This window comes from Thermobia domestica, chromosome 10 (assembly GCF_964235325.1).
Source record: "Thermobia domestica chromosome 10, izTheDome1.hap1.1, whole genome shotgun sequence".
Lineage (NCBI taxonomy): Eukaryota > Metazoa > Arthropoda > Insecta > Zygentoma > Lepismatidae > Thermobia > Thermobia domestica.
In genome coordinates, this window is record NC_137463.1 from 103,842,585 (window position 1) to 103,870,529 (window position 27,945).

At 34.9% G+C, this 27,945-nt stretch overlaps 2 protein-coding genes across 4 annotated transcripts in view; both read right to left on the bottom strand.

Moving 5' to 3' along the window:
- The window catches only part of LOC145662615 (RNA polymerase II-associated protein 1), a 208,192-nt gene that overhangs the window by 25,977 nt on the left and 154,270 nt on the right, over positions 1-27,945 (bottom strand). The window lies entirely within an intron of this gene.
- LOC145662616 (E3 SUMO-protein ligase ZBED1-like) lies at positions 10,167-27,917 on the bottom strand. Its single transcript, XM_081728349.1, has 2 exons — positions 27,695-27,917; positions 10,167-13,469 (listed from the first exon to the last, which is right to left on the bottom strand). Exons 1-2 carry the CDS (start codon positions 27,871-27,873, stop codon positions 11,789-11,791), a joined length of 1,860 nt encoding a protein of 619 aa, XP_081584475.1. The 5' UTR covers positions 27,874-27,917; the 3' UTR covers positions 10,167-11,788.

Consider the following 27,945-nt stretch of genomic DNA (forward strand, 5'->3'; position numbering starts at 1 on the left):
ATGTTTGTATACGCACTGGCGATGCACATTTTCAGAGTTGTTGACAACTCATGGCCACAATGCACCACAAGTTTTAGCTTTTGCAGTGCGTACTGTAAATGTGAGTGGAAAATAATGAGACATTATGCCGAGAATAAATTCTAAGTTATAATTTATTCATATCTTAAATGGTTCTCTAACCATGTCAGGAAGATATTAGAATAACTGTAGAATCAGAAGTAAAGGGTCCAATTGGATGAATCGAGTTTCGGGATGAGACATAGATGATGTGAAAATATGTGTATGTGCAGAGTTATAGCGGCTGAGCGCCATAAGAAGCGAAGGGGGATGGGGTCAAAGTTGGTGGAAGAAGGGTTATGCTATGTTAAAGAAATATTCAAATCAACTGTTGAATCGTAAAAATAGTGGGCGAAAACAATGTGGAGTTTATATAGCTACCATTTGTTAAATGACATACTTACTAATATACGAGGTGTGGCAATTAAATAACGAGACTGCCCACCTCCTGTCGCGCAGAATTGTGGAGGGAGGGGAAAAGGTAGTTAATGATTTGTTGTTGATCTTGAACCTTTATGAGTAGCCATTGTTTGTTTCATGATTCTGAAAGCTTTTTTGCTTTCTTTGCAGGCTTGCATGAAGAGGACAGTGTTCTGTAGTAGTGCCGGAATCATGGTGAACAGTAAAGTTGAGCAGCACATTAACATCAAATTTCTGGTAGAATTTCAAAAAAAAGGAAAGAAAAAAAAAGGAATGTTGTGCAATGCTAAAAGAGGTGTATGGTGATAATGCTGTCACGTGCGCGAGTTTTCGATGGCACAAACGATTTTCAGGAGGTACGGAGAAGGTTGAAGATGATGAACGACTCGGCCGCCCTTTGAGTTCAAAAACGGACGAAAATGTTCAAAAAATTAATGAATTTGTTCGGAAAGACAGACGTCTGAGCATTCGGATGATCGCAGACATGACGAACATTAATAAACAGACAGTAAGACAAATTTTGCATGACAATTTAAACATGACAAAAGTTTGTCATGATCGCAGACATGACGAACATTAATAAACAGACAGTAAGACAAATTTTGCATGACAATTTAAGATGTCCGGAATGAAAATGTAAAAGGACATCCTAAAGACGCATCACGGGGAGAGTTCGACGCCCCTAGCAGTCCAGCAGGATTGAGTTCCAGTTGTTGGCTGTTACCAGAACATCCAGGTTCCTTCACGGCAAACCCTTCATCGTTCCAGATGACCAGGACGACGCCAGTCTCGATGGATCTATCAGGCTAGTGCTCATCCTTTATCTTTCAATCATAACCTATTTCTTTCTCTCACCTTTTCCCTACTAGTCTTCTTCAAAATTGAAACGTTTGAATTTCGTTTAAATTCAATCATAATTTCGTTGTTAAGTACCGTGTTGTGCATCAGTTCCATCCCCAATTGTTACATTATTCTATGAGTATTTTTAGAGGTTAGTCTGAGCTACAATTGATGGCACAGCACCGGCACACTACTACGAAGAAGTCCTAATCAAGCTGAGGGAAAGAATAAGGAAGAAGAGACCGGATTTGTGAAAGAACGATGGGGTAATGGATCCTCCACCAAGACAATGCGCCTGCTCATAATACCCTTTCTGTGAAGCAGTTTTTAGCAGCCAAGCGCATTCCTGTGCTCGACCATCCTCCGTATTCCCCAGACGTGGCTCCCTGTGACTTTTATCTATCCCCAAAAGTGAAAACTGCATTGAAGGGAACACATTTTCAGTCTGTGGAAGAGATGAAACGAAAAACGGCAGAGTTTTGAACAGTGTGACATCTGATGACCTACAGCATTGCTTTGAACAATGGAAGGCACGTATGCAGCGGTGTATAGATAGGGAAGGGGAGTATACTGAAGGGGATAACAGTCAATTGTAACTTTCTTTGCAATACATCACATTTATGACACCAGTCTCGTTATTTAATTGCCACACCTCGTAGACCATAACACAATCAAGTCTGATAGATTGGAATGCAATTATTACGTAATGTCTTACATACTGTAATAATGGCATCAACAGTTCATGCCAATTATTACGTACTCTTTTATTACGTACGTAAACCACTATTTTTTTCACCACTTGCTATATTTTTCACCCAACTTTCTTTGTCCAGGGACGAGCGTAGCATGTGATATCTGGACGAATGTGGAGTTAGTCGAACGTCCATTCGGGGAATACTTTCTACTAACAAGTGGCACCCATACGAACTCCAGGTTCACCAGCATCTAACAGAGGACGATCCAGACCGTCGGGTGCAGTTTGCAGAATGGGCAATAGCACAACTGACAACCAATCCACATTTCTCCTTGACTGTGCTGTTCTTCAATGAGGCGAATTTTACGTCAACGGAGAAGTAACAAACAAAACCACCGCTGCTAGAGTGACAATAACCCTCGTTGTAGTGACACATCAGGGGTGGTTGGTGGTCAGCAAGTTATGGTATGATGTGGTAATTTTTGCACGAGGGTCGTTGACCCATTCTTCAACTTCTTCACTCTGAAAGCCAACCAATACCTACAGCTATTGGATGAGGATATCCTGCCGTCAGTATTGTTGGAGAACGGTCCATATCCAACGTTCTTCCAGCAGGGTGGAGCCCGTCCCCATTACGGACTTGGCGTACGAGAAGTACCTGGATCAACAGTTCCTTGGGAGGTGGAACGGGCACTAAAGACCGGTGGAATGGCCGCCACGCTCTCCGGATCTCAACTTCTACCTGTGGGGCGACTTTCAGTCCATAGTATACTCCGGCAAGATGCGGAATTTACTACATCTCGTGCAGCGGATTGAGGATGCATGTCCAAAGACATTGCTGACTGTGCGTGAGGAGTGGAAGAGGCGTGTGGCAGACACTATTGTTGCACAGGGTGGTCATTTCGAGCATGTGTTGTGATAGTATCCAAAGGATAAAACAGGCCATAATTCATCAACGGTTAGTGATATGACAAAATGGATAGCAGCATTGCATTCCTGATCAAAACATAGTCATAACTCATGTGCCGCATGGCTATCTTTCCATTTCAAAAAATATCACTGATTTCGAAATGGCGGATTTCAAGATGGCAGCGGAGATTCGTGATCCACTCTTCCCATTCTTTTTTTGCCAATATGTGAAATTACCACCTTTGCATTGTCTATCTTTCACTATTTTTATGATTCAACAATTTATTTGAGTATTTCTATAACATAGCATAGTCCTTCTCCCACCAACTTTGACCCCCTCCCCCTCCATTTTGTATGGCGCTCAGCCACTATAACTTTGCAGATACACATATTTTCACATCCTCTATCAGGTGCACTATGTCTCATCCCGCAACTCGATTCATCCATTTGAACCCTTTACTTGTCAGAATGTTCTCTTATCCACCTGTTAGCGTCTTTGGAGATGAAAACGATAAGATGAATGTGAGTCAGGGTTGTCTGGTTGCGCTGACGGTAAGCCTAGAAACCAGCACCACATGTGTAATCAGGGACACAAATTTGTAACTGATTCTACATATTATTAGCACCGTTGCTTTTAACACTTACAACCGCTAAGTATTAACAGTACCATTCCTATTAGACAAACGTACACTGTATCAAATTAAAATAAACCGAAAACTTACTGATTACTGTTACCTCTGAAACAAGAAGAAACCTTGACAAATTACTTTCAAGTTCATCTGAACATAAATTTCAGCCATCATAAGAGTTCTGTTGACATTCTGTTTCCACCATCTAACTATAAAGCTCTCATACTAAACACTCAGTCTAAAAAGCATTGCTGACTGGTATAGTGAGAATATAATGCATTAGTTTAAACAGATTTGGAGCATCAAACGTTGATATTACAGATTTCAAAGAAATAAAAAAAAACTGATTGTACAGTTCATTTCCATCGAAACTAATTTTAAGTTTTAAATAATTAAATGAAAACAGTGCTGGTGCTGCACAAATAATACAGACGCAACAATGAAAATAATTTGAAATATACTCTTTTGTTATAATATAATGCTTGTAAATAACTAACAACAAGGAAATACAACATATATAGTATTTCGTTGTTGTTAGTTATTTACAAGCATTATATTGTATAAGGAATAAATAACATAGATAATTATAGGTAGTTTATACTTAAGCAGTTCAGATCAGACCCCCCGGAGATCTGGAAACTCCAATGCGAATAACAAATATATGAGTTTATATACGTATATATATATATATATATATATATATATATATATATATATATATATATATATATATATATATTAGGGATGGCCAATTCCGGAATTTTTACTTTCCGGAATCCGGAAAGTAAAATCGGAAAATTCCGGATTTCGGAAAAATTCCGGATTTCGGAAAAATTCCGGAATTCGGAAAAATTCCGGAATTCGGAAAAATTCCGGAATTCGGATAAATTCCGGATTTCGGAAAAATTCCGGAATTCAGAAAAATTCCGGATTTCGGAAAAATTCTGGAATTCGGAAAAATTCCGGAATTTGAAAAAAATCCGGATTTCGGAAAAATTCCGGATTTCGGAAAAAATCCGGAATTCGGAAAAATTCCGGATTTCGGAAAAATTCCGGAATTCAGAAAAATTCCGGAATTCAGAAAAATTCCGGATTTCGGAAAAATTCCGGAATTCGGAAAAATTCCGGAATTTGAAAAAAAATCCGGATTTCGGAAAAAATCCGGAATTCGGGAAAAAATCCGGATTTCGGAAAAATTCCGGAATTCGGAAAAATCAGGAGCTTAAAAAATCTGGATTTCGGTTAAATTATCACTCCAAGTCTAATCTCGAATATATATATATATTGTGTTTCAAAACAACAACGACAACATTTGGGAGGTGATTCTTGACACCAACAGACCAACTTGGGCATAGAAAAGCTTCCTTTTGGAGCTATGACCAGCCGAAAATTTGTCGAAGAATTGGAAGGATAACTATAATTTGAGAATAAAATGTCAGATCAAAATCAGGTAAAACAGAATGCCCATTATTTTAAATCATGGATTTCACTAATACACAATTGAATGTGGTGATGGTGATCCCGGAAGAGACTGAAGAATTCTTGTTGTGTTTTATCCAACACTGAATAAGGAAAATAAAGCCCTATCAAATATGATATTTCAAAAACGGTAGTACATCGTTTAAGTTAGATCACTGTTAGAATTCGAAAAAAGCAGAGAGAGACATGTTTGGCTGATCTACTTTGTCTCAGTACAGAATAAATTCTTGGAGAAGAATATTTGCATCCGATGGATACATGCTTTATGTGTATGATTTATCATTTACAAAAATTATTGAAATATGTAGGGCTATGATAAATAGGAGTTTGCAGCTTTTTTAAGTGCAATTATTAAGAATGTATTGTATTTTAAGAACAATATACCTAATTAATTTCTTTGATCTCTCTTTTTTAATGTAGAATTTATCTTTGGTGTGCTTACATTTTTAAACTAATGCACTATTGAACTTTCTATTATACGACGTTTTTACCTTCGTTAATACCTTAATGTCTTTTTCCTCTTATCTTGAAGTTTCCCTAATTGAAGTTTCATAGCAACGTTTCCTTCTCGGTACCCTTCTACTTAATATGTCTTACGTTTGCGGTATCCTGAATGATGGAAAAGTTGAGAACAGTGGCACCGTGGCAAAGGCGAGAACAGGAGGCAGGTGCCCGCGCCCAGCTCCTTCGAGAAATGTTGAGTTGTAGTGTAAATCATGTAATATGATACAAAATCACGCTTTTCAGGATAGAAAGATTTTCTGCCCCTATAAATTTTCCTCCCTCTCCGCTTTTTCTCCTCCAAGAAATTAAAGCTGGGGACGTCACTGTTAAGAACCCTCCAGTGAGTTCCTGTATCCGAATTTAAAATACAACTGAATATTTTGGGGATAAGAAATAGTTATTGTGCCTCAATGAAGTGGAGAATACAAGTAAGTTCACTATTGGTGGCTACGTTGGTCTTGTAGAATTAATCTTAAAACTTCTGCCCAGAAAATATCACATAGACTGGAACTTGTAAATGTGAATTGAAGTTGCTTATACTATTTCTCGAGGCAGTCTCATGTCACGTTCTTGCATTTGGCTGTTAACTTCTTACTTCGGCATCGTTGGTTTCTATTCCCCCGTCCCCCCACTATTAGAAAACTGTCTGGATTACTTCGTTATGCGTGGTACGACTCGTAAATACGAATTTTGAATTTTGTGTCATGTTTAGATGGTAGATAAGGCTTCATATAGCCTTAACCTCGACATGTAAAACAAGTCGAAATAAATAAATCGAATCTACTTGATGTCCTTATACGCTATTGATTCAAATTAGTTTTTTTTAATTAATCAAGAAAAGGAGTTCTTAGCTCTTGAACACTAAGACCTCCCTTTTTCCTTAGCCCTATAGACCCCTTCTTCCTTACAAACAATAAAAATAGTGAAATTTATTAAAAGGCACTTTAATGTCGACCTATCTACAATCTGGTCGCAACCTCATACCAGTTGAGAATAAATGACCTAAAAACGTACTTATCGTTTACGGACGAAAAATGGACTCTACTCTGTATGTCTTTGAACATTGATTTATCACATATAGTTTTTACTTGACCGATACATCTATAGTTCTAGTTTTTCTCTCAAAGAGGAGTACGTTAGTTCAGTGATAAAGCACTTATTTCTGGTGCGAGGAGTTCCTTGTTTGATCTCAAACCATGAAAATTTGTAGCGAATAACATTGTGTCCGTGAGTTTTGTCAGGATTTACTTGTTTCCTCTTACACTTTCATTTCATGAACTATATTGCAATAATTAGTTTTCATTTATCATTCATCACCATTAGCCTAAATGACATAAACGTAAGACTTTAAAGGCATCATTTCATTTCAGTTTACCTCCGAGAGTTCTTTGTTTAGTTTTACGTCTTACAGTTATGCCCTTTAGGCTAAAAGAGACGGATGATTAATGAAAGTGAATGATTGTAAAATTACTTTTTATGCGCTCTCAGCAAGAATCAAATCCGGGACCACATACACCAAAAGTTCATGCGCGGCCACTAGACCAGCGGGAAGGGTTCTCGGAGAGTTTATTCTGTATTGAGACAAAGTAGATCAGTCAAACATGTGTATCTCTGCTTCTTTTGAATTCTAATCATGTTCTTATAATCGTTGAAATATTAAATCCTAATGCGAATATTCGGACCCAAGAGTGATGGGAATGAATAATGTCAAAAACTTCATAACGAGAAACTGCATAACTTATACCATTTACCAAATCAAGGGTAATCAGGTCTAGGAGGCCTCAGGTGAGCAGATAATGTAGCCAAAATGGAAGAAAATAGAAATGAGATCAAAATTTTACTGGAAAGCTAATCAGAAAATGACCATTAGGAAGACCTAGGTGAAGATGGGAGGATTAAGATGGACCCAACAGAAATAGGAACACAAAGTACAAACTGGATTCAGTTGTCTACGGACGGAAGTAAATGGAGAGCTTTTGTGAGCGGTATTGAACCTCCGGGTTCCATAAGCCAAAGGATTAGAAATATTGTATTTCATTCTTGTTTATTTCCCTCCTTCAACGTTTAATAAAATACCCCAGGAATTCTCCAGTTTCGTTCGGGGTCACACTTGCGCCGCTGCTATGCCACATTTAATTGTGTTAATGGTAACTACGATTTTAAATAATGGATTTTAATTATTTCCTTTCACCCGACTTCGATCCGACATTTTGTTCTCGAGTTATGGCCGTTTTTGCATTTTTCCGACAAGTTTTCGGCTGGTTATAGCGCCGAAAGGAATCATTTCTATGCCCAGGATGGTCTATACTTTTCGTCTTATCTTGGTGTCAGGAATCACCTTCCAAATGTTGTCGTGTTGTTTTGAAAACAAATGAAGGGTACAGGGAAAACCATCAGTCATTTTTTTCTTCGAACATTTAGTTATCTGTGCCAGTTTGTGCAACACAATCCTATACTGATCCAGAACTAAGAAAAAAATAACATTGTGGTAAACAGCTATTAACACTTGAAGTTTTGGTGTATAAGGAGAGGACATGGAGTGTGAAAAATTAAAGTTCCGTTTCATCTGCTTGAAAGATAAATGAAGTATAAATCATTTTAAAGATTTACGGAACAACTAAATCCCCAAATCTTTCAAATATAACATTTTCAGAACCTCTTATTTGATTGATACTTAGGTAGACAGTACTGCAATCAGAGGTAGAGATTACAGAAAACTAGGCATGTTATTACCATATGCACATAATTTATTTTACTAACAAAACAATTTCTGGAGTAAAACGTTAGTCTCAGTTATTGTTGTTATAAAAAAACAGTCTGGATGATATTAATTTCCTGTTACGTGTCATATAAATCACAATTAAAATTGCCCGTGTGCAAAAATAGTTCGCAGAAGCAGTTTGACTGCGAAATTTCTGTATGGCTTAAGAAGCTCGAAGGTTCCTTACCATTGAAACAAAACGTCTCCATTACATAATATTCTGTGATAAGCTAATGAAATCTGGATAAACATTACAGAATTCACGAAGTTCATTGCTTATAGGCCTATAATGCACCCGTATTCTTAGTGTTTCTCAAGGTCTCCTTTCCAATTAATTTTCGAATAGAACTCTAAACACGCCATTCAATCTTCTATGGATGCAACGTATCCTGTTCATCTTACCTCGATTTTATTATCCATATGATATTCGGTGACCTACGACAAAATATAGTTAAGCGAAAATTAAACCTTTAGTTTAATGTCTCGAAGGTTGAAATTGCAATTGAATGGTTATGAAAAAATTGGTGGAATTAGAAAGTGAGAGGAAACGGGAGTACCCTGAGAAAACCCATGCAGATGATATCGTCCACCACGAACTCACTTGGCCTGGAATCGAACCAAAACCTCTGAACCGGATGTAAGTGCTCTACCAACGAGCCACCACAATATAGTTAAGCATTGTGTATTTTTCTAGAGTTGTTCTTCGATTTGTCTCGTTTCGCGCTAAATATTTTATCCCAAACTTAGTTCTTTGGTATTTTTAGTTTTCGCGCTTCTCGGTGCGTAAGCGACCAATTATTACGTTAAAAGAATACTATGGGCAGGATTATTTCATAATATATCATTAATTTCTTCGATATTGACATATATATATATTTTCCACTATTTTTTATTTTTTCGCTAACTTGTTTCTATTACTATGCTTAGATATTAAAATGTATTCTCACATTATTGTATAGTTTCCACTAATACAGTCTCGGTTCCACATAATGTATTTTGATTATCTACGAGTATCTATGTTGTTCCAGACCGAATTCATTTCCATCTTCAGTTCTTTTGCACTGACAATTAGTTTATTCCATTCAGTGGCAGTTCTTTACAGGGTACGAAATCATTTACAAATGATGAGTGAAAATACTATTACTATTTTCTTCTTCTTCTTCTTTTACTTCTACTACCACCATCACAACAACAACACCAACACCAACATCACTACCACCACCACCACCACCACCACCACCACCACCACCACCACCACCACCACCACCACCACCACCACCACCACCACCACCAACAACAACAACAACAACAACAACAACAACAACAACAACAACAACAACAACAACAACAACAACAACAACAACAACAACAACTACTACTACTACTACTACTACTACTACTACTACTACTACTACTACTACTACTACTACTACTACTACTACTACTACTACTACTACTACTACTACTACTACTACTACTACTACTACTACTACTACTACTACTACTACTACTACTACTACTACTACTACTACTACTACTACTACTACTACTACTACTACTACTACTACTACTACTACTACTACTACTACTACTACTACTACTACTACTACTACTACTACTACTACTACTAATAATAATAATAATAATAATAATAATAATAATATGTTTCTTTGAGCTTCCACAGGGAATTAAACCCGGGACCAGAGGCACTGTAAGTACGTGCGCTAACCAGTCTATTAACCACAAGATCCAAACATTTCTTACTAACATTATGTAATTAATAAGAAGTAAACTGTTCTTCCAAATAAAATATATTTATTAGTGCCTGTAAAATTCCATAATACAAACTTTGTGACGAATACTTATTGTGTTAATTATACCAAAAGTAAACATTAATTATAAGATAATACTGTAGTTATAAATTGAATGTATATAAGTAATGTATAATCGATTCTAACAGAATCATACTCAGTGGCGGATCCAGAAGGTATAAACTGGAGGGGGCTACCAGTTCTCAGACTATAATACGTATACCATGATTTTATTATAAACTTTCAAACCATATAAATAATAGCTTAATTCTTTTTTGTCACTCAGAAAACTTGGGGGCAAGCCTCCTCCCGGCCCCGGGCTAGATCCGCCACTGATCATACTGTTACTAAATTTGCTTTGCTTAAATAAGCCTTGGTTTTAAAAAAAAAATCTTATAAAAGTACATTAAAAATATTTTGTAAATGAAATTGTTATTATTAAAATTTGTAAGAAAAATTACATATTTTTAGTGAATGTTATAGAAATACACAACTTTTATTACTTACTTATAATAAACATAATAGTAGAATTTTAACTTAATCAACTCCATAAATGTATCTTTTAAAAAACAAGTGTTTGATTTTTAAATGTTTTAACCTTGTCAACCTTCTTTCCACAAAATTTGAAATTTCAACTCTGATTAAATGTAGTGACGACGAATGCTTTACTGTATAAATTTTATTATAATAGGCTACTTCACATTATGTAATAAAGGAGATTGCTATTCCTAATCACACCCTTGCAAATATACAACATAGACGAAAAGAGTTATACTACATTTATACCTGGGGATATAGACACTTTAACCTTAACTATCTCCTAGATTTAAACAATTGTAATGTGTACAAACAAATCAGTAACTTTTACCATAAAAATCAAACATAATTCTAATATTTAAAGTACAAAAATGACGGCAACAACGAATAAGAATATATATATATAGGGTGTTTCAAAACAACACCGACAACGTTTGGGAGGTAATTCTTGACACCAAGATAAGACAAAAAGTAAAGACCAACCTGGGTGGACAAATGCTTTCTTTCGGAGTTATAGGTTGACGAAAACAAAATAAAGAACTTTAAACGTCCATAGCCCCAACACTATGGAACCTACCGTAGTCTGGTCAAGACTTCACTTAGGAACTAGTATATGCGCTATTCAAATATTCATGTTTCAGAATCCTGCGGTACTCACGCAGCAATTTTTGGGAGGTAGTTGGTGAGCACTTCAAATTATATGCCCGTAGTCAAACTCCCTTTATAAAAAATGTTGCGTGAGTACCACAAGATTCTGAAATATGTATTTTTGAATAGCACATATATTAGTTCCTCAGTGAAGTCTTGCCTCGACTACGATAGGTCCCATAGTATTGAAGCTATGGATCTTTAAAGTTCATTTTTTCATGTTTTCGGCAGCCTATAACTCCGGAAGAAAGCATTTCTGCACCCAGGTTGGTCTATACTTTTTGTCTTATCTTGGTGTCAGGAATTCCTCCCAAACATATTCGGTGTTGTTTTGAACCATCCTTTATATATATATATATATATATATATATATATATATATATATATATATATATATATATATATATATATTGACGTATCAAACGCTACTTCGCATCATAAAAGTATACTGAACCTTGGATCTTCAGAGAGATATAGAGAGATGCTACATTTTTATATGCTACTTTTCCATGTTCTTATTCAAAAAAATTATGTTTGAGTGATCTGGTGTCAGCCTATTTCTTGAAGCACTAATTACCTGTCCTGCTGTTGAAAATACTCTTTCTGAAGGTACCGAAGTTGCTGGAATAAGCAAGTATTTTCTAGCAATGTGATAAAGGCGTGGCAACCTATGGCAATTTGCAGACCACCATTTGAGTGGATTTTCTGAAATTCGCAGAGCAGGATCAGCTAAATACCATGTCAGTTCATCAACTGCTGCTGCTGTTCTTTCTTTGTATGCAGATCCTAATAAGAAATGAAGTCCTGTTTCAACGAATTCATCTCCTGCACATTCTTCTATACGCTCTGTCTCCTGCAACATGTTCCTCACCATATTGTGTATGTCCTCACGACTCTTCTCGTCTGTTATAAATGGCAATGTTTTATAACGAGGATCTAATAATGATGCTATAATGAATGTAGAGTTCTCCAAAGTCATTCTATCGAAACCTACACGTTGACGAAGATCTTGGGCGATTGTTTGTTTTATACACTTGATTGCATCACTATCTGCGCCATCTGGAACTAAGTGAACACTTAGCAGTCCATACACAATGGGAAAGACGCTCGATATGGACACATATTCTTGTCCTGACAACACTTCTGTAGCTATTTTCAGAGGCTTGAGGCACGTTACCAGCTCTTCGATACCTATCCAACTTTCCTCAGTTAATGCTAATTTTTTCGAGTCCTGAACTTTCGTAACAGACCTGTCTGCTAGAATATCAACAACAGCCCGTTTCTGTTCAAGCAACCTTTCTAGCATATCATATGCACTGTTCCACCTTGATTTTACGTGCTGAATAAGTTTATGTAAAGGTAAATTTAATGTTGTTTGTCGTTTTCTTAGCTCACGGGATGCAACAGTGCTGTGCTTGAAATGCTTCACAATATCAGTTGCTTCATTTAATAATAATGTCACAGAGGGTAACGAAAGACCTTTGTTTACTGCAAGTTGTAGAGTATGAGCAAAACAATTAACACTTTTATATGGAAGTTGTTCACAAGCGTTTACTATGTTAGGGGCATTGTCGTGCACAATGCCAATAACCTTATCGGATATAGCCCACTTATCTAAAAGACTCTCAATGTGATTAGTAAGATTTTGGGATGTATGTCTTTCTTCTATCACAATAGATTCTAACACATATGTTTTTAATTGCAAGTCCTTTGTCAGTATGTGGGACGTCACTGTTATGTAAGATTCTGTTGTTCTTGATGTCCACGAATCTGTAGTTAAAGATACGAAATCTGATTCTGAAAGTTTTTGAAAAACTTGTTCACGAACAAAATCATAAAGTTCTTCAAGTCGACGAATGATTGTTTGCCTGGACGGTATTTTATATTTTGGTTCTACGTAAAGCATAAGCTCTTTGAAACCTTGACCCTCTACGTGAGATAAAGGTAGCAAGTCCATAACGATCATTTTAGTAATTAAGGAATCCAATTGTTGGCTTCTCTGGGTTGAACAGGGTCGATTCAAGTAACTTTGAATTTTGGTTTGCTTCTCGGATTTAGGAAGCTGACGACGTTTATGTTTGTTCTCAGATCCAGATGGTGCTGTTGTTTCAATGCTTGTCTCACATACATCAGATTCTTCCCGAGGGCCTGAAGCAGGACTTGGGGACGCCAGAAACTTCCTAAAAGTAATAATAATAACAGTAATGTATTACTGTTATCACTAAAACGAATTAAATTATATACTAATGTTAAGAACATTTTTTTTTAAAAAAAAGCAACATATTATAAAACTGATACAATTGATTTATACACGTATTCTTTAAACAAATACTAGTTCAAGTGGTAGACATTGGCTTCGCATTCGCGAGGTCGTGGGTTCGGTTCCAGCTCTCGATCATCCTGACTTGAGTTTTCCAGGGTTTTCCTCAGTCCTACCAGGTAAATGCCGGGATGGTACCTACTAAACAGGCCCTGGCCGATACCTTCCCAAATCATTTCCATTGTTATTAGATATCCAGTATAAAATGACCTCTGAGCTGTATCTGGTGATTGTTGAATAAATAAATAAAACAAATATGAGAAACACTACAAAACTTTGATAATGAAAATAAAAAAGATACAGCGTTGGAAACATGAAAATTTCGATTTCATCTAAGTAAGTCATCTAATTAGAGAACTAAAAGCCTTAACAAAGCAGTATAAGAAATATATATAGAACTGTTTTCAATACTGTAAAACAGCTTCCTTAGACACTCTGAGATCTAATTCCATTATCCTCATAGTAAATGTATTGCACTTGAACAGATGCCGCGGTCAAAACAACCCCTAACCACAATTTTGATTTGTGCATTATATTATTTTGTATTAGATCTAAGTCTTCCTCTTGCAATTTGAATAGTTAAAGGATTAAAAAGCGTTAAACGTTTAATTATTTTTGCACTAGAATTTTTATTTTAGGGTTTTTTAATAATATTTCTTTATTTAAAAACTTAATAGTGTAAAAGCTAGGAAAAAATTTGAACTGACCGCAAATTGAACCTGAATTTATGGCTTTCCCTGTTACTGTTCACGGCTTTCTCCCGATTTTTCTGCATGCTATCCAGCGTTGCCTTATAAACCTATCTTACCGATATGGATACACCATTCATTTGCCGAACTATCAAATATTTGAAGTAGCAATATCTGTGACACAAAGAAAAAAGAAATGAAGTCTTGAAAAATTACGACAACCGAGTATCCTAGTCTTGGCTTTCCGTGTAAGTGCTTTACAAACTGAGAACTGACATGGAAAGACAAAGTCCCAGGGTTCAACTCCCGGTCTATCCACAATCCACAATGTAAGTCGCAAAATAAGCTAAAATAGAAACTAACGTTGAAATAGGCATTTTAAGCAAAATAAAACTTGGTACTAGTGCTTTAATTTGTCACAAAACCTACATACAGGACTTTGCTTTTCATTCTGAGGTAAGGGAAAAATGATATCTCCCGTTCTGCCTAAACGCCCTCCAGCACATTATTGAAAATATTTTTAAAAATCTTATCTTTATACGGAATAGCAATTCCCGTTCTGCCTAATCTTTTGAGACGGAGAATTTTGTGCAGGGAAGGATTTTTCTTCAGTAATTCCAACAGATTCTGTATGAAGTATAACTATTTCTTCAAGTTTCATCGTAAATTTTAGATGTTATTCTACTTGTTCCTCTCGGAAAAATGACTAGGATATAGTTCTGTTATTAGCAGTGTTATTCACATCTACTTTTAATATTCACATCTAAAGATACATGTGATTTTTTAACATATATATATACCAGCAGGGTAATGGAAAATTGATTGACTCACAAGGAAAGTTCTGGAGAAAGCACTCGGCTGCAGAGAAACTAAGCATACTACTTGAAGGACCAATCCATTCTGACTACTACAAGTTAATAAAATTCCTGTACGGTTGAGAACTGTTCGAGAGACTGGACTTGGAAATTCATATAAAAAATGAGTCTATGCGCATTTAAACGCGTTAAGTACAACATTATTAGCAACGAATATTAACATACGAATTGAAATCTATCGGAGGTAACAGAAGAAACTGTTTTGCAATAACTAACGTGTTTGTTACTTAAAATTAGTCATTATATGTTCATAATAATCATAGGTTAGAGTTGAAAATTGATCACTGCTGCTCTTCTGTTCTGTAAAGAAATGACACGGGCAAAATACTGCCTTGCATCATGAACACTTTATATGTGCAATTGCGTTGCATCCGTCAAGGGAGCAGTTCGCACAATCAAAGCAAAAAACAAATTCGATAGGTGATACGACAAGTGATTGTTCGGTAACATGCCTTGTGGAACGCAAACTGAAACAATCCAATGTATCGCGGTGATCGGAACTAATTCATTACCATGGATACGAACTTCGTTTGATTGTTTCGTTGGTACATCATAACGTCTGGATGAAGAAGTTTCATACTATGTACAAATCTCCTGCCATAATCTTTAATTGATCGGAATCCAAACACATCAAATGGTTGTACAAATCATGTGCAGTTCTTTGGTACATTCTCAATCATTACGTCTTTGCCATCCGTCATTCTACTTACAATGGACAATTTGTCTGTGAATGGACCACAGTGATCAAGCAGTAGTAAGTTTAAACCATCAAAACTGTATAATTACGGTATGTTGCTAGGAGGTGCAATTCTGCGTTTAACATTGAATCTCTTGAAAAGTTCTCAACCGTACATGCATTTGATTACCTTGTTGTAATCAGCATGAATTGGTCTTTCATGTGGTATGATTAATTTCTCTGCAGGCAAGTGCTTTTTCCCGAACTTCCTTTGTCAGTTGCAAGAAAGTCGTTTGACATTGTAACTGAAACGAACGTAAAACAAACTTCGGTCTAATATCAAGCCATTCCACAACAAAATTTTATTCAGTTTTCCAGCAGTTCATCTTCAGCACTTTAAAAGTCTCGCAGTACGTAAAAAGGTGTCACAATTCACACCCTCAAGACATGTTTGGCCATATACTAAACAAACCATGCAAGAGAATGCATAAGACGATCCTTAAAAAAGAGCGTTTGTCTTCTACATCACATCTTTTTTGAGTTGATTAACTCAGTTGCAAGAAAGCCGTTTGACATTGCAACTGAAAGGAACACGAACCAGACTTACCTCGGTTTAATATCAAGTCATTTTAAAACAAAATTTATTCGGATTTCCAGTAGTTTATCTCCAGCATGCTAAGGCCTGCAGTACTTAAAAGGTGTCACAGTACACATTTTCAAAACATGTTTCACCACATGTTAAACAAACAATGCAAGAGGATGCATAAGACGGCCCTTTAAGAAAAGAAGCCTTGGCCTTCTACATGACAACTCCTTTTTCGGCATAACCTGATGAGGTGATTTGTCTTCTATACCTGATTCTATATTACATGCAATATGTCATACGCCAGCTACTTATATTGTCAATGCATATACTAGGAATACTAAATATCACATATCACCAATATAGCCAATACAATTTAGAATCATCACTGTTCTAAATGTGAACAGTATGCAACTGCATATACGTAAGCCACCAAATCTTACACATAATTCCAGACTTCTTCTCAGTGTTGTGATTTTCTGTTCAACTCGCCTATATTTAAGCTTTAATTCCTTGTTTCCTACTTCCAACATTAACATAGTAGCTTTATTTTCTCTTTGTTCTTGTAAAAGTTGCACAAATGTAAAAATATTTGGATTTCTTTTGTCAGTTTTCTGTTTAATTTAGAGTGTCACCCCATGACAATATTAGTTGTTCTTCCCTCAACATTGTCATAATAGTTCCACATCTATCTGGAAAAAGAAAAAGAGTGAACCCAGCAACCATTCACCTTCAAAAGTGCCGAACTGAAACAAAATCTTATAAATCCCTTTCTTCCTCGATTATTAGACCTTTTGATTTGATTGCAACTTTACAAAAACATAGAAGTATTTCAACATGTGATATTGATATTTTGTATTGCTGCTATATACAGAATACAAATCAGCTGACAAGGTGATGCCGGAAAAGGAGTTATGATGTAGAAGACTAAGACTCTTTCTTAAGGGCCGTCTTATGTATCCTCTTGCATTGTTTGTTTAACATATGACCAAACATATCTTGAGGATGTAAGCTATAGTATGTAGTTAGTGTATGTATGTATAGGATGTGTATAGTACTTATCACGCAGAAAATAAATTTCTTTAAATCCGAATGAATTTTTGTTGTAGAATGACTTGATGTTAGACTGAAGTAAGTTTGTTTTGTGTTCGTTTCAGTTATAATATCAAAAGGCTTTCTAATAACAATCAGTTTTCAATTTCCCTGCAGGTATTTTTTTTAAATCACATTCATCATTAATAAAGTAAGTGCAAATAACACAGCTAATAACAGAATTGTATCCTAATCATTTTTCCGAGAAGAACAAGTAGAATAACAGCCAAAATATATGATGAAATTTAAAGATAGAGTTATTTTTCATACATAATCTGTTAGAAACACTAAACAGATTTAGGAATGCAGAAGAGAATCCAAGAGGACAAAGCCCAAGGAAAATTCTGCCAAAACGGACAAAATTCAAGGCACAGAATCATAGACGCAGCGTAATAAAATGATTAATATTTCTTTCTTTAACTCTAAAGCATCTAAAATGTTATCTGTAATTCTTTCCTTTATTGAAATAACATTTTTTAAATACTGGAAACCCAATAAAACTTTTGTAGCAAGACTTTTGTAGTAAGTATATTTCACATTTGACCTTTGCTTTAAAAATCTTGATCAGCATTTCAGAATTAAAATAAATAAATATTTATAAAACACCTAAAATATGTAAGGACGAGGATTTGCCCTTACTGTGTTTAATTTTTTGTGAATAAAGAATTAGTGTACAAGTGTATATAATGTTGTTATTGATAAAGGTAAGTCTGGCCAGACATATATTTAATTACATATACACGTATTATGTGTTATATATATTTATAATTTCATCTTTGTTATTGCTTATTTATATGTGTATATCTGCTTAAGCTGTGTACTCTAGCTTGGATTTCTTTTCAGCTTTATTTAACGAACTCAATATTCAAGTTTTTTCTATATAGGTTTTCTTATAGTGATCGATGGAATTTTCCAGAGGCTTGTGACGGTTGCTCGTTTTTCAAAAGATTTTTTTTGCAGATTTTTAAGCGAAAATAAAATTAAGTAAACTAAAAAGGGGAAGAGTCATCGACCATATAAAAGGAAGTCTCTTGCCGCATAGGGATATACTGCTGGATGACTATGGCTGTTAGAGCCGACCTGCGTTATTAAGGTCCTGCCTCGGTTTTTTTTTTTTTTTTTTTTTTTTAACTTTCCTATCTTGTAGGGAACAGTCTGAATGATGGCCGATGACAGAGAATAAATTATTTCTTTGGAGCCTGAGTGATGGCATTAGAATTTTCTGATATTTTAATGAAATAAGTAGGGACTGGCCTAAGTGATGGTCAGAGCAAGGAATAAGTGACTTCCTTCAGTCTGAGTGATGACCAAGTTTTGATGACATTTAGCTAGCCAGGTTATAAGCTTAAATGATAGCTTATTGGGATAAGTGATTCCCATTATCTTCTAGTTAGGAGAAGTAGGTTATAATTTTTTTAACCTCGGAAGCAGAAAACATTTTAAAGTTTTTTCTTTAGATTTTTTTTTTTTACCGCCAGAGAAACCTAAGTGATGGTTTTCTCTTTAGAGAAAGAGAATCTGTCGTTGAGCTAAGTGATGTCCATTGACAAACAGATCTCTTACGTTTAAAGACGGAAAGTTGTAGTCAGGCTTTCCTGATAGAGGTAGGCCTTAGATGAAACTGTGAGGGAATGACGGATCGGTGGAGTCTAACTAAGTAAAGTTATAGGAGTCTGTAGTCTGAGTGATGATCATCTAACTTAAGGGACAGGGCTCTGAAGTGAAAGAGTTCCGAATCTTTTTTTTTTTTTTTTTTTTTTTTTGGCCTTAAAGAATTTCGTCGAATTACTACGATTTACTTTATTATCTGAATAAATATTTATCTACCCTGATAAGTCTAGTAGTTTTCATTTGAAAATATGACAACCCATATATTTGATGGTAAATTTAAATATTTGATTGTTGTTTAATTGAGATTGAATGCCCTTAGAGAGCCGAAACAGCCTGGAAGGAGGAAACCACAACAAATAAAAGATTGCTATATACTATCTCAAAAGAATGATTTTTTTAAAAAAATCAAATAACATCACAGTTACTTTTCGTAATTAAAATGAATGGTCTTACAGTAATATGCTGAACGTATTTCAAACGTATTAAATTATAATAAGTAGGACTACCCAGGACTGAGTAAATAGGTAGAAGCTATTAATGCAAAAAAGTATGTTCCCTAAATAAATGCAAATTTTATGTCTTGGCAGAAGCACATATCTCTTAATCTAAATATTATCGCAATGTTGTGTGTATAGTGATTTCAAGATTATTTCTAATACCTAAAAATTTTTCATTCGTATATACGTATATGGTTATCCCATCCCTCCAAAAAAAACCTTCGATCACGCTACGCCTCTACCTGCTATTAATTTACTATTTACTTTTTTGTTAATTTCATTCCTATTTGCTAACACTGTAGTATTTATTTTGTATCCCCTACTAAGTCTATATCGTCCGTATATTTAAGTAACTATTGTGAGCATTTAATGATAGTCTTTTGTTGTTACTTCTAATTTTCTTAATAGGATATTCTATACAAGATAATAACGGAGATAAGGTATTCACTTGCTAAAAAGGGTACTCCACTATCAGCTAGGAGAAGCATTTAAGCAAAATAATAATAATAATAATAATAATAATAATAATAATAATAATACACTTGAAGGCATTATTTTAGCTACACAGTACTATCCATTTCCATACCAACGTTTTCAATTAGGTTGTAAAGAATGTGATCAACCAATCTCACGGTACTCTTTTCAAGAAATGTGTTGACGACACTGTGAGAAATCTTCTGCATCTCATACACAAACACCAACAGAAAGCAAATATGCAATTTATGAGATAGAACTTCTTACCAGTCTTGGGAAGTAACGTAACGCAAGTAACGCGTTACTTTTTAAGTAACGTTTCCTAGTAACGCGTTACATTTTTTCCAAAGTAACTGTAACGCTAACGCGTTACAAATTTTTTAGTAACGTACCTAGTTTGCGTTACTTTTTTCGCGTTACATTTCGGATGAGTATCTACAAAATATGTACCGTATGTTTTTTCGGAAACAAATATTTCTTTCCTGTAAGTGAATTTATCAGAATAAAACTATCGAGCATGAACTACGTATGTCAGTGATCTACAGTCACAGACACACAAAGAAAGAGATAAGTTCATAGTGCCACTTGCTGTGTTTTGAAGATGAGGACAGCTTTAGGGAAATCACGTGAATTGATGGCAAGCACCTGGAAGATTTTGTCGTAGATTTTGACAGCTCCAAATCAATACACCCAGTGAGTGAACAAGGAGTGCAATGATACCGGTAGTTTATTTTATTTTGATTGGTGTTGTTTTTATAAAGATGGAGAACGAAAATATTTTACCGTTCGAACATTTGAAAGAGTACTTTTTACTTAAAAGCTGAGGATGATGGTGGACAGAATTTAAAAGTAAAGTGTCTGAAGTGCCCCGGCGGACAGTATTTATCAGCAACTAGGGTGCCATAATTAACGATTTACAGTAAGGGGTTAATATGAATAAACTGTGTTCTAATGAGCAGGCCTACGTTATTACTAGAAAATAGTTTGCTGATGGTATGTAAATTGGAGTTCTTTCAGTTCAGTTTGCTTATCCTGAGTCCCGTTGATTATAGAGTTTGAAACTAGCTTTAAAAAGCATGTATCGATTTTAGAGTTACTCGCAAATTTTGATTCACTCCCAGTTCATGTGTTCTCATTTTATTAGTTGCAGTGTAATGTTTCTCTATATTCTGTATTTTTAATTTTACATAACAACATTGTTATTATTATATAATTAGTTTAGCAGAATAATAATAAGCAACCATTTTTTCTAACGCGGAGGGATGAGCACGAGTCAAGCTAAAACTCGACTCGACCCGAATTCAAGTCGAGTTTCGAGTCAAGTCAAAGGTAATATCCTCGTGTCGAGTTCCGAGCCAATTCAACTTTTCGCGTCGAGTTTCGAGTCCAGTCGAGTTTGATAAATGGCTCGTTCGTTTTAACTCATCTTGAAATCATGGCCTGATTACACTGGAAAACGAAAGCCATGAGAAATGAAAGCTAAACAGTAATATGGAATACTTTTAGTGTTGCTAACGAGAGGGGACACTGCTCGCATCTCGTCTCGTCTCGATAGCGAGACCACAAGAGATTTTTTTATAACAAGCTCAGCTCGGCTCGGCTCAACTGAGAAGATGGCTCGAGCCGGCTAACTTGGGGTGAACCATCGGCTCGAGCTAGCTTGGTAGGGATGAGCCATCTTCTCTGTTCGGCTCAACTGAGCCGAGGGCTCTAGCTGAGTCGGTTGGGTGAGCTGTTGGCTCGGCTCACTTCTCGGTTCGGGTCGATAGTGAATGAGCTGTGAGCCGAGCTGCTCCAGTCGTTGACAATTCTAAACCCGGGACAAGCAGTTTTGAAGATATTTGGCCAGTGCCCTATAACTTTTAACAGTGTTTGGCTCGAGCCCGAATACTCAACCTAGACCCTCAACCCGAATTTAGAAGCTCGTGATCAATGTCCTTGACTCTTAGACTTCACACTACCGATGTTGGCAATCAACTAGTTTTTTAGTATTCAAATACAAAACGCCTATCTTTTATTTTTATATGTAGTGTTGTTATAATAATAATAATAATAATAATAATAATAATAATAATAATAATAATAATAATAATAATAATAATAATAATAATAATAATAATAATAATAATAATAATAATAAGTTGTAGTAGTAGTAGTAGTAGTAGTGTCACTGATAATACTTATATTGTCAATGTAATATACTTGAAGAGAGTACTCGAAACTACACACCGGATTTGGCTTGACTCGACTCGAAACTCGACCCTAATTCGAGTCGAGTTGGGGGAAATTTTTCGAGACGAGTTCTCGGGTCGAGCTCAAAGATGTTTGTTTCTTGTCGAATCGAGTTTCAAAGTAAACTTGCTCGTGTCCATCCCTACGAGTAACGCAGTATGGCATTTTATCAAATATTATATGAAAATGTTCATATATCAAGTAAAAATTTGTCCTTGCATTTACATAAAGCGATTCAGGACGTGCAATAATAATAATAATAATAATAATAATAATAATAATAATAATAATAATAATAATAATAATAATAATAATAATAATAATAATAATAATAGCGGTAGTAATATTAGCACGGAAAATTGAAGTCATAATTTTTTTCACATTTTTAAAATTTCGGACCTAAAAGTAACGCGTTACTTTCGAGGTAAAGTGACAGTTACTTTTTTGGGGCAAGTAACGCGTTACTAACGGGTTACATTTTAAGAGAAAGTAAAGTAACTTGTAACGCGTTACATTTTTACAAGTAACTTACCCAACACTGCTTCCTACCACTTTTTTCTTTAAGGAATTGCCTATTCTATCTGCTGCAGATGGTACTCATTTTATTGAATTGAACTGAATTGAAAATAATCTTATAGGTTCAACGTATAAAACAAAAGAACGCACACATAAAATACAGACAATGAGATATCTAATTCTGTGATGCGGTAGTTTAAACTACGCAATGCATAAGGTATCAAATGTGCTTGAGCTTAACTCCTGTACGTATATGTACTTAATACGCTTTCAGTTCTTTTTTGAATATATTAAATTATTTAATTTCTCTTAATACTGAAGGTAAAGCACTCCATGATCTGGATGTGAATACCAAAACTATTAATTTGAAATTTTGTATTTGTGACCTGCTGATGTGTGGCATGTTATATTTCTATACGTCGCATATGAATATACAGTCGCTCTAGAACTTAGTTTTATATACGCCAAGTGAAATTTATGGTGGACAAACACCATGTGTGTGGGTTTCCTCAGGGTTCTCCCGTTTTCTCTCACTTTCTTCATTCCACCATTTCATTCATTTTTCATCATCACCGTCTCCTTTAGCCTAACTGGCGTAACCGTGGGACGTAAAACTCAAAGATTTCATTTCATTTCATTGATTATAATTTAAAATTTATGAAAGCCCTATCTACTTATAGTATTATATGAAAAGTTTGTTATTGACGAACATAGAACAAATACTAAAGAGTTTCAGGAAAAACTTCTGGGAAAATATTGAGTACTAAAAAGACGAAAATACAAGTGAATATAGGAATAACGCAAAACGGAACTTTACAGAATCTATTTATTACTGAATTTCATACTAATAAAAAAAAGAGATATTATGTTGATCACATAAATAAAGTCGTGGCGTGGCCAGTCTTCTAGTGAGTAAGGCTGTGGAAACAGACGCTTGGGCACTAAGTTTTAATAGTTCGTATTGTATGGAATCTAATGTAATTCTTTGTTTCTGTGGCGATGAACCATTGAACTCCTTCAGCTATATAGTTAACTAGTTTTTCACCACCGATATAGATGTTCCCAACCAACCATCTATATATTTTACCAAACAGCATTTACGATTTTCTGTTGTATAATACAAAATACGTGCATAACATGTAGAAAGGGTACACAGTCAGGAAAGTAGCATACGGTAAGTATAATTATGTAGTGAAAAAGAATGACATGTGTAAAAAAATGAAAAAAATAAATGAAATCTTTGAGTGTAACGTCCCACGATTATACTCTTTAGGCTATGGGAGACGATGATTAAAGCAAGTGAATGATGATCGAAGAATTGATAGAATGAGAAAGAGGGAGGAAACGGGTGAGACAACCCCGAGCATTGACCCCAAGCACCAGAGGTAAGCACTCTACCACTGAGCCACTGTGCCGAAGTTATTCAAAATCTAAGAATACTTAATGTTATAATTCATTATTATTCCTATTTTTACAAACTACACGACAATTTAGAATTTAATGTGCTGCAACTAGATAGAATTTGTTGCTATGCACTATAACTTTATGCAACAATGACGGTACGAAGCTCTCTTCATTCCAAGAGATAAAACGTATTCTTATTAATTTTTCAGATACAACTGAGGTTTTGGAATTACACTAAAACCACACGTCAAAGGGGAAACCAGTACACATAACTGGGAGTCGGGCACAACAAAAATGGATAATTTTACTATTATAGAGTCATATCAGAATTTCTCGTACTTCAGTAACTCATAACCACGGTAATACTTTGAAATTGTGATGTTTTTCTTTCAAGTTCTCAAACAGTGAAAAATATCATCATATAGGACTGACTGGATCATAGTTTTTTTCATTTAGAATAATTACCTTGTATTTGAAAATGAACAAATCTACTAGTGTGTAATATGCACTTTCAAGTCTTCGGTTTATTACTTTTATATAACATAATACATATCGTATTCATAGAGTACTTTATATTTAGAGGTCAATTATTTCTTTTAACTGTGAGAAAGAAATCTCAATAAACGCATTATTTATGAGTGATTTCTATTACGAACATTACTTTACAAGCCAAGGTAGTAAAAAAAAAAAAAATAAATAAATAAATAAATAAATAGAAAATCTAAACTTAACTTCTGGTTCGACAACCTGTGAAAGTTTGAGCCTACGGCGAACTTTCCTTAGCCAGGACCATGCGTGGACAGCTCGAAAACAACGAACGTCCTTAACACCGGCTTTCTTGACGAGAATCCTCTAGCTTTTTATTTAACTAGCTAACCATTTTCTTTCACAATGATGAGTCAATATCGAAAGTTAGGCCTCGCCAGGAATCGAACTTGGCACCAGAGATTGAACATACCATAGGTATGCACGACTACCATTCTTGTTTTTCAAAGGAAACCACCCTTATCACATTAAAGTTCCAATTTTAACCAATTGAATGCTTTTCATGGATTATATCGGAACTTTTACAACACAACACACACAAGTAAAATGAGGACAGTTGAAAACAAACATGCCCGAAGTGTGATTGGAACCCATGATACTTAGAGCGGGTGATTCTGACCCTACTCGACTAAGTTTCTCGACTAAACGCGAGCACATACGGTCGTATACCTCATATTCAAAAATAAGAACCCCTATATTTGCTAATTTCTATTCTAAAATTTGATAGTATATTGTAATACAGTATTTTCATAAAGAAGAATAGAAAGCAGGTTAATAAAGATACTATTATATAGAAGAATAACAGTTAAATTACAGTACTAAATAAACCACGTAAGTAACTACAGCACATATGAACTGCATAAAATAAAACTTTCTGACTGAAGCAGAGCAAAACATGTTCACTAATAACTTGTATTATATTTTGGATATGTTGTCTCACACATTAAAGGCAATGATTTAGTTATATGGGAAACCCAGGTAAATTTCTCCTTTCCTGGTTTCTCTTCCCTAGCACTAACTTAATTACTGTTTTCCCAGTCTGGGAATAATATTCCACTCACCATCCTAGAAATTCTAGGTTTAGCTATAACGATCCGTAGATTCGACATCATGTAGGATCCAAAAATGGTGAGATCAAAAAAGAGATGAAATCTCATTAAAACCGGTGTAAATAATCCTACTAAAAATTCTAAAAATATCGTTTGAATGTCAAAATAATAATAATAATAATAATAATAATAATAATAATAATAATAATAATAATAATAATAATAATAATAATAATAATAATTTACAAATCAGAATTTGAAGGATTTATATATGATTCACGAAAAAAGTATTCGTTAAGGACTCAGTTGGTCTTTTACCCCCTCAAGAAAATTCACATATAAAACACTAATTACCATAACTTTAATACAACTTATTATTAATATATGTGTTTTGCTTTGCTTTGGTCAGGAAGGGTTATATTTATTTGTTTATTTTTTTACTCAGTACGTACTTTGTATATTCTCAGAATTACAACGAGACAAAGCAAATATTCACTTACATCTTTATTTCTTAAAATTTATTCTAACAAAAGTAAGGAGTGTCTTGTATTCAATAGGATGTTAATTTTGTTCGTAATTATGTACACTCATGTCCAAAATTATTGTCGCATGTCTATAAATATGTTGTAGGAATATAATTTGATAACGAATTTGCCCGATATTTCTTATAATGTTAGTGTGTGTATAATCGGCAAAGACTGGTATGTGGAGAATTTTATGTCAAAAGAGCAGTAAATAAGAACAATAAAGCGAAAATAAAACTTTCGTGTCCATTCAGCAACATTACAACGATATATTGTATTCTATTCTTAATTGTATTATTTTTGAGCAAAATGTGTGATCTTTCTGTAAATATGCACTGGCCAGCTAGGTTAGAAAGAAGAAAAAAAGGAGAGAAAGCTATCTTATTGTAAATCAATGTATGTTTTGTTGTTTATTTTTAAAAAAAATAAATCACCATGACGTTGTATTTATAGGTTACTATAAAAAAAAAAACATAAGCAAGGTAAGACATGATAAATACTACTGGCTTGTGTATAGCCCGCTCCCCCAGTTCTTTGTCACCGGAACTGGAAGAGTCACTACTACTGCTACTACTATTACTATTACTACTATTACTATTACTACTATTACTATTACTACTACTACTACTTATATCGAGAACAGAACCCAACCAACCCCTGCGGGGCTTCTAACCCGTTCCTACTACTACTACTACTATTATTGGTACTAACTACCACTACTACTACTATTATTGGTACTAACTACCACTACTACTACTGCTACTACTACTACTACTACTACTACTACTACTACTACTACTACTACTACTACTAATTATACTAAATCTACCTTACCACAAGATTTACATCTTAAATCTTTATAACATGCGATTCCGATTCATTATGAACTAATATGAATCGTTAGAATCACTATGATTCGTTAAAAATCACTGGGGGGAGCGGGCTATACTCAATCCATACTATTTTCTAAAAGGATCGCGAAGATTATTATATAAAAAGAATATAAGAATAAACGACATTTGTATATTATGTCAATTTAGTTTATTCATTGTGGCTCGATAAGATAATGTAATATTAGAATCAGTACTAAAAACGAAACCAAAAAAGGGTTATCGTTATAACATTTTGTTTTCTCATTCTAATTTTCGTTTTTATAATTCTTTTCCTATGAAATTTACCACAAATCTACAATTCTCGATTATACACATAGTATCAGTATTAAAAGTACCCTGCAAAATCATTATCAAATTATATTCTTTCACGACAATCATTTTGGACATGAGTATACTAAGGCCTACTAGAAAATGAAATTCTTACCTCAAACTGTCTTCTTGTTGATTTTCTTGTAGATTGGTAGATGATGGTCCTGGGATTGCAGTTGGTCCAGGTTCATCGGTATTATTACTTTCCTCTTGCTCTCCACGAGCTGTCGGGATTGTTGGGTGTTTGCTATTTACATGATGCCACAAACCTCCTGTACTACTTCCGCTTCTCATCACTCTTCCACAATATTTACATTGGGCACCATTATGTGCTTTTTTAAAATATTTCCACACTTCAGATCGACC

Bases quoted from the DNA above. Each gene is read 5' to 3' on its own strand.
- LOC145662616 (XM_081728349.1), bottom strand. From the start codon at position 27,873: ATGAGAAGCGGAAGTAGTACAGGAGGTTTGTGGCATCATGTAAATAGC. The intron at 13,470-27,694 runs GTAAGAATTTCA...TATTACTTTTAG, and splicing joins CAACAAGAAGACAGTTTGAG to GAAGTTTCTGGCGTCCCCAA.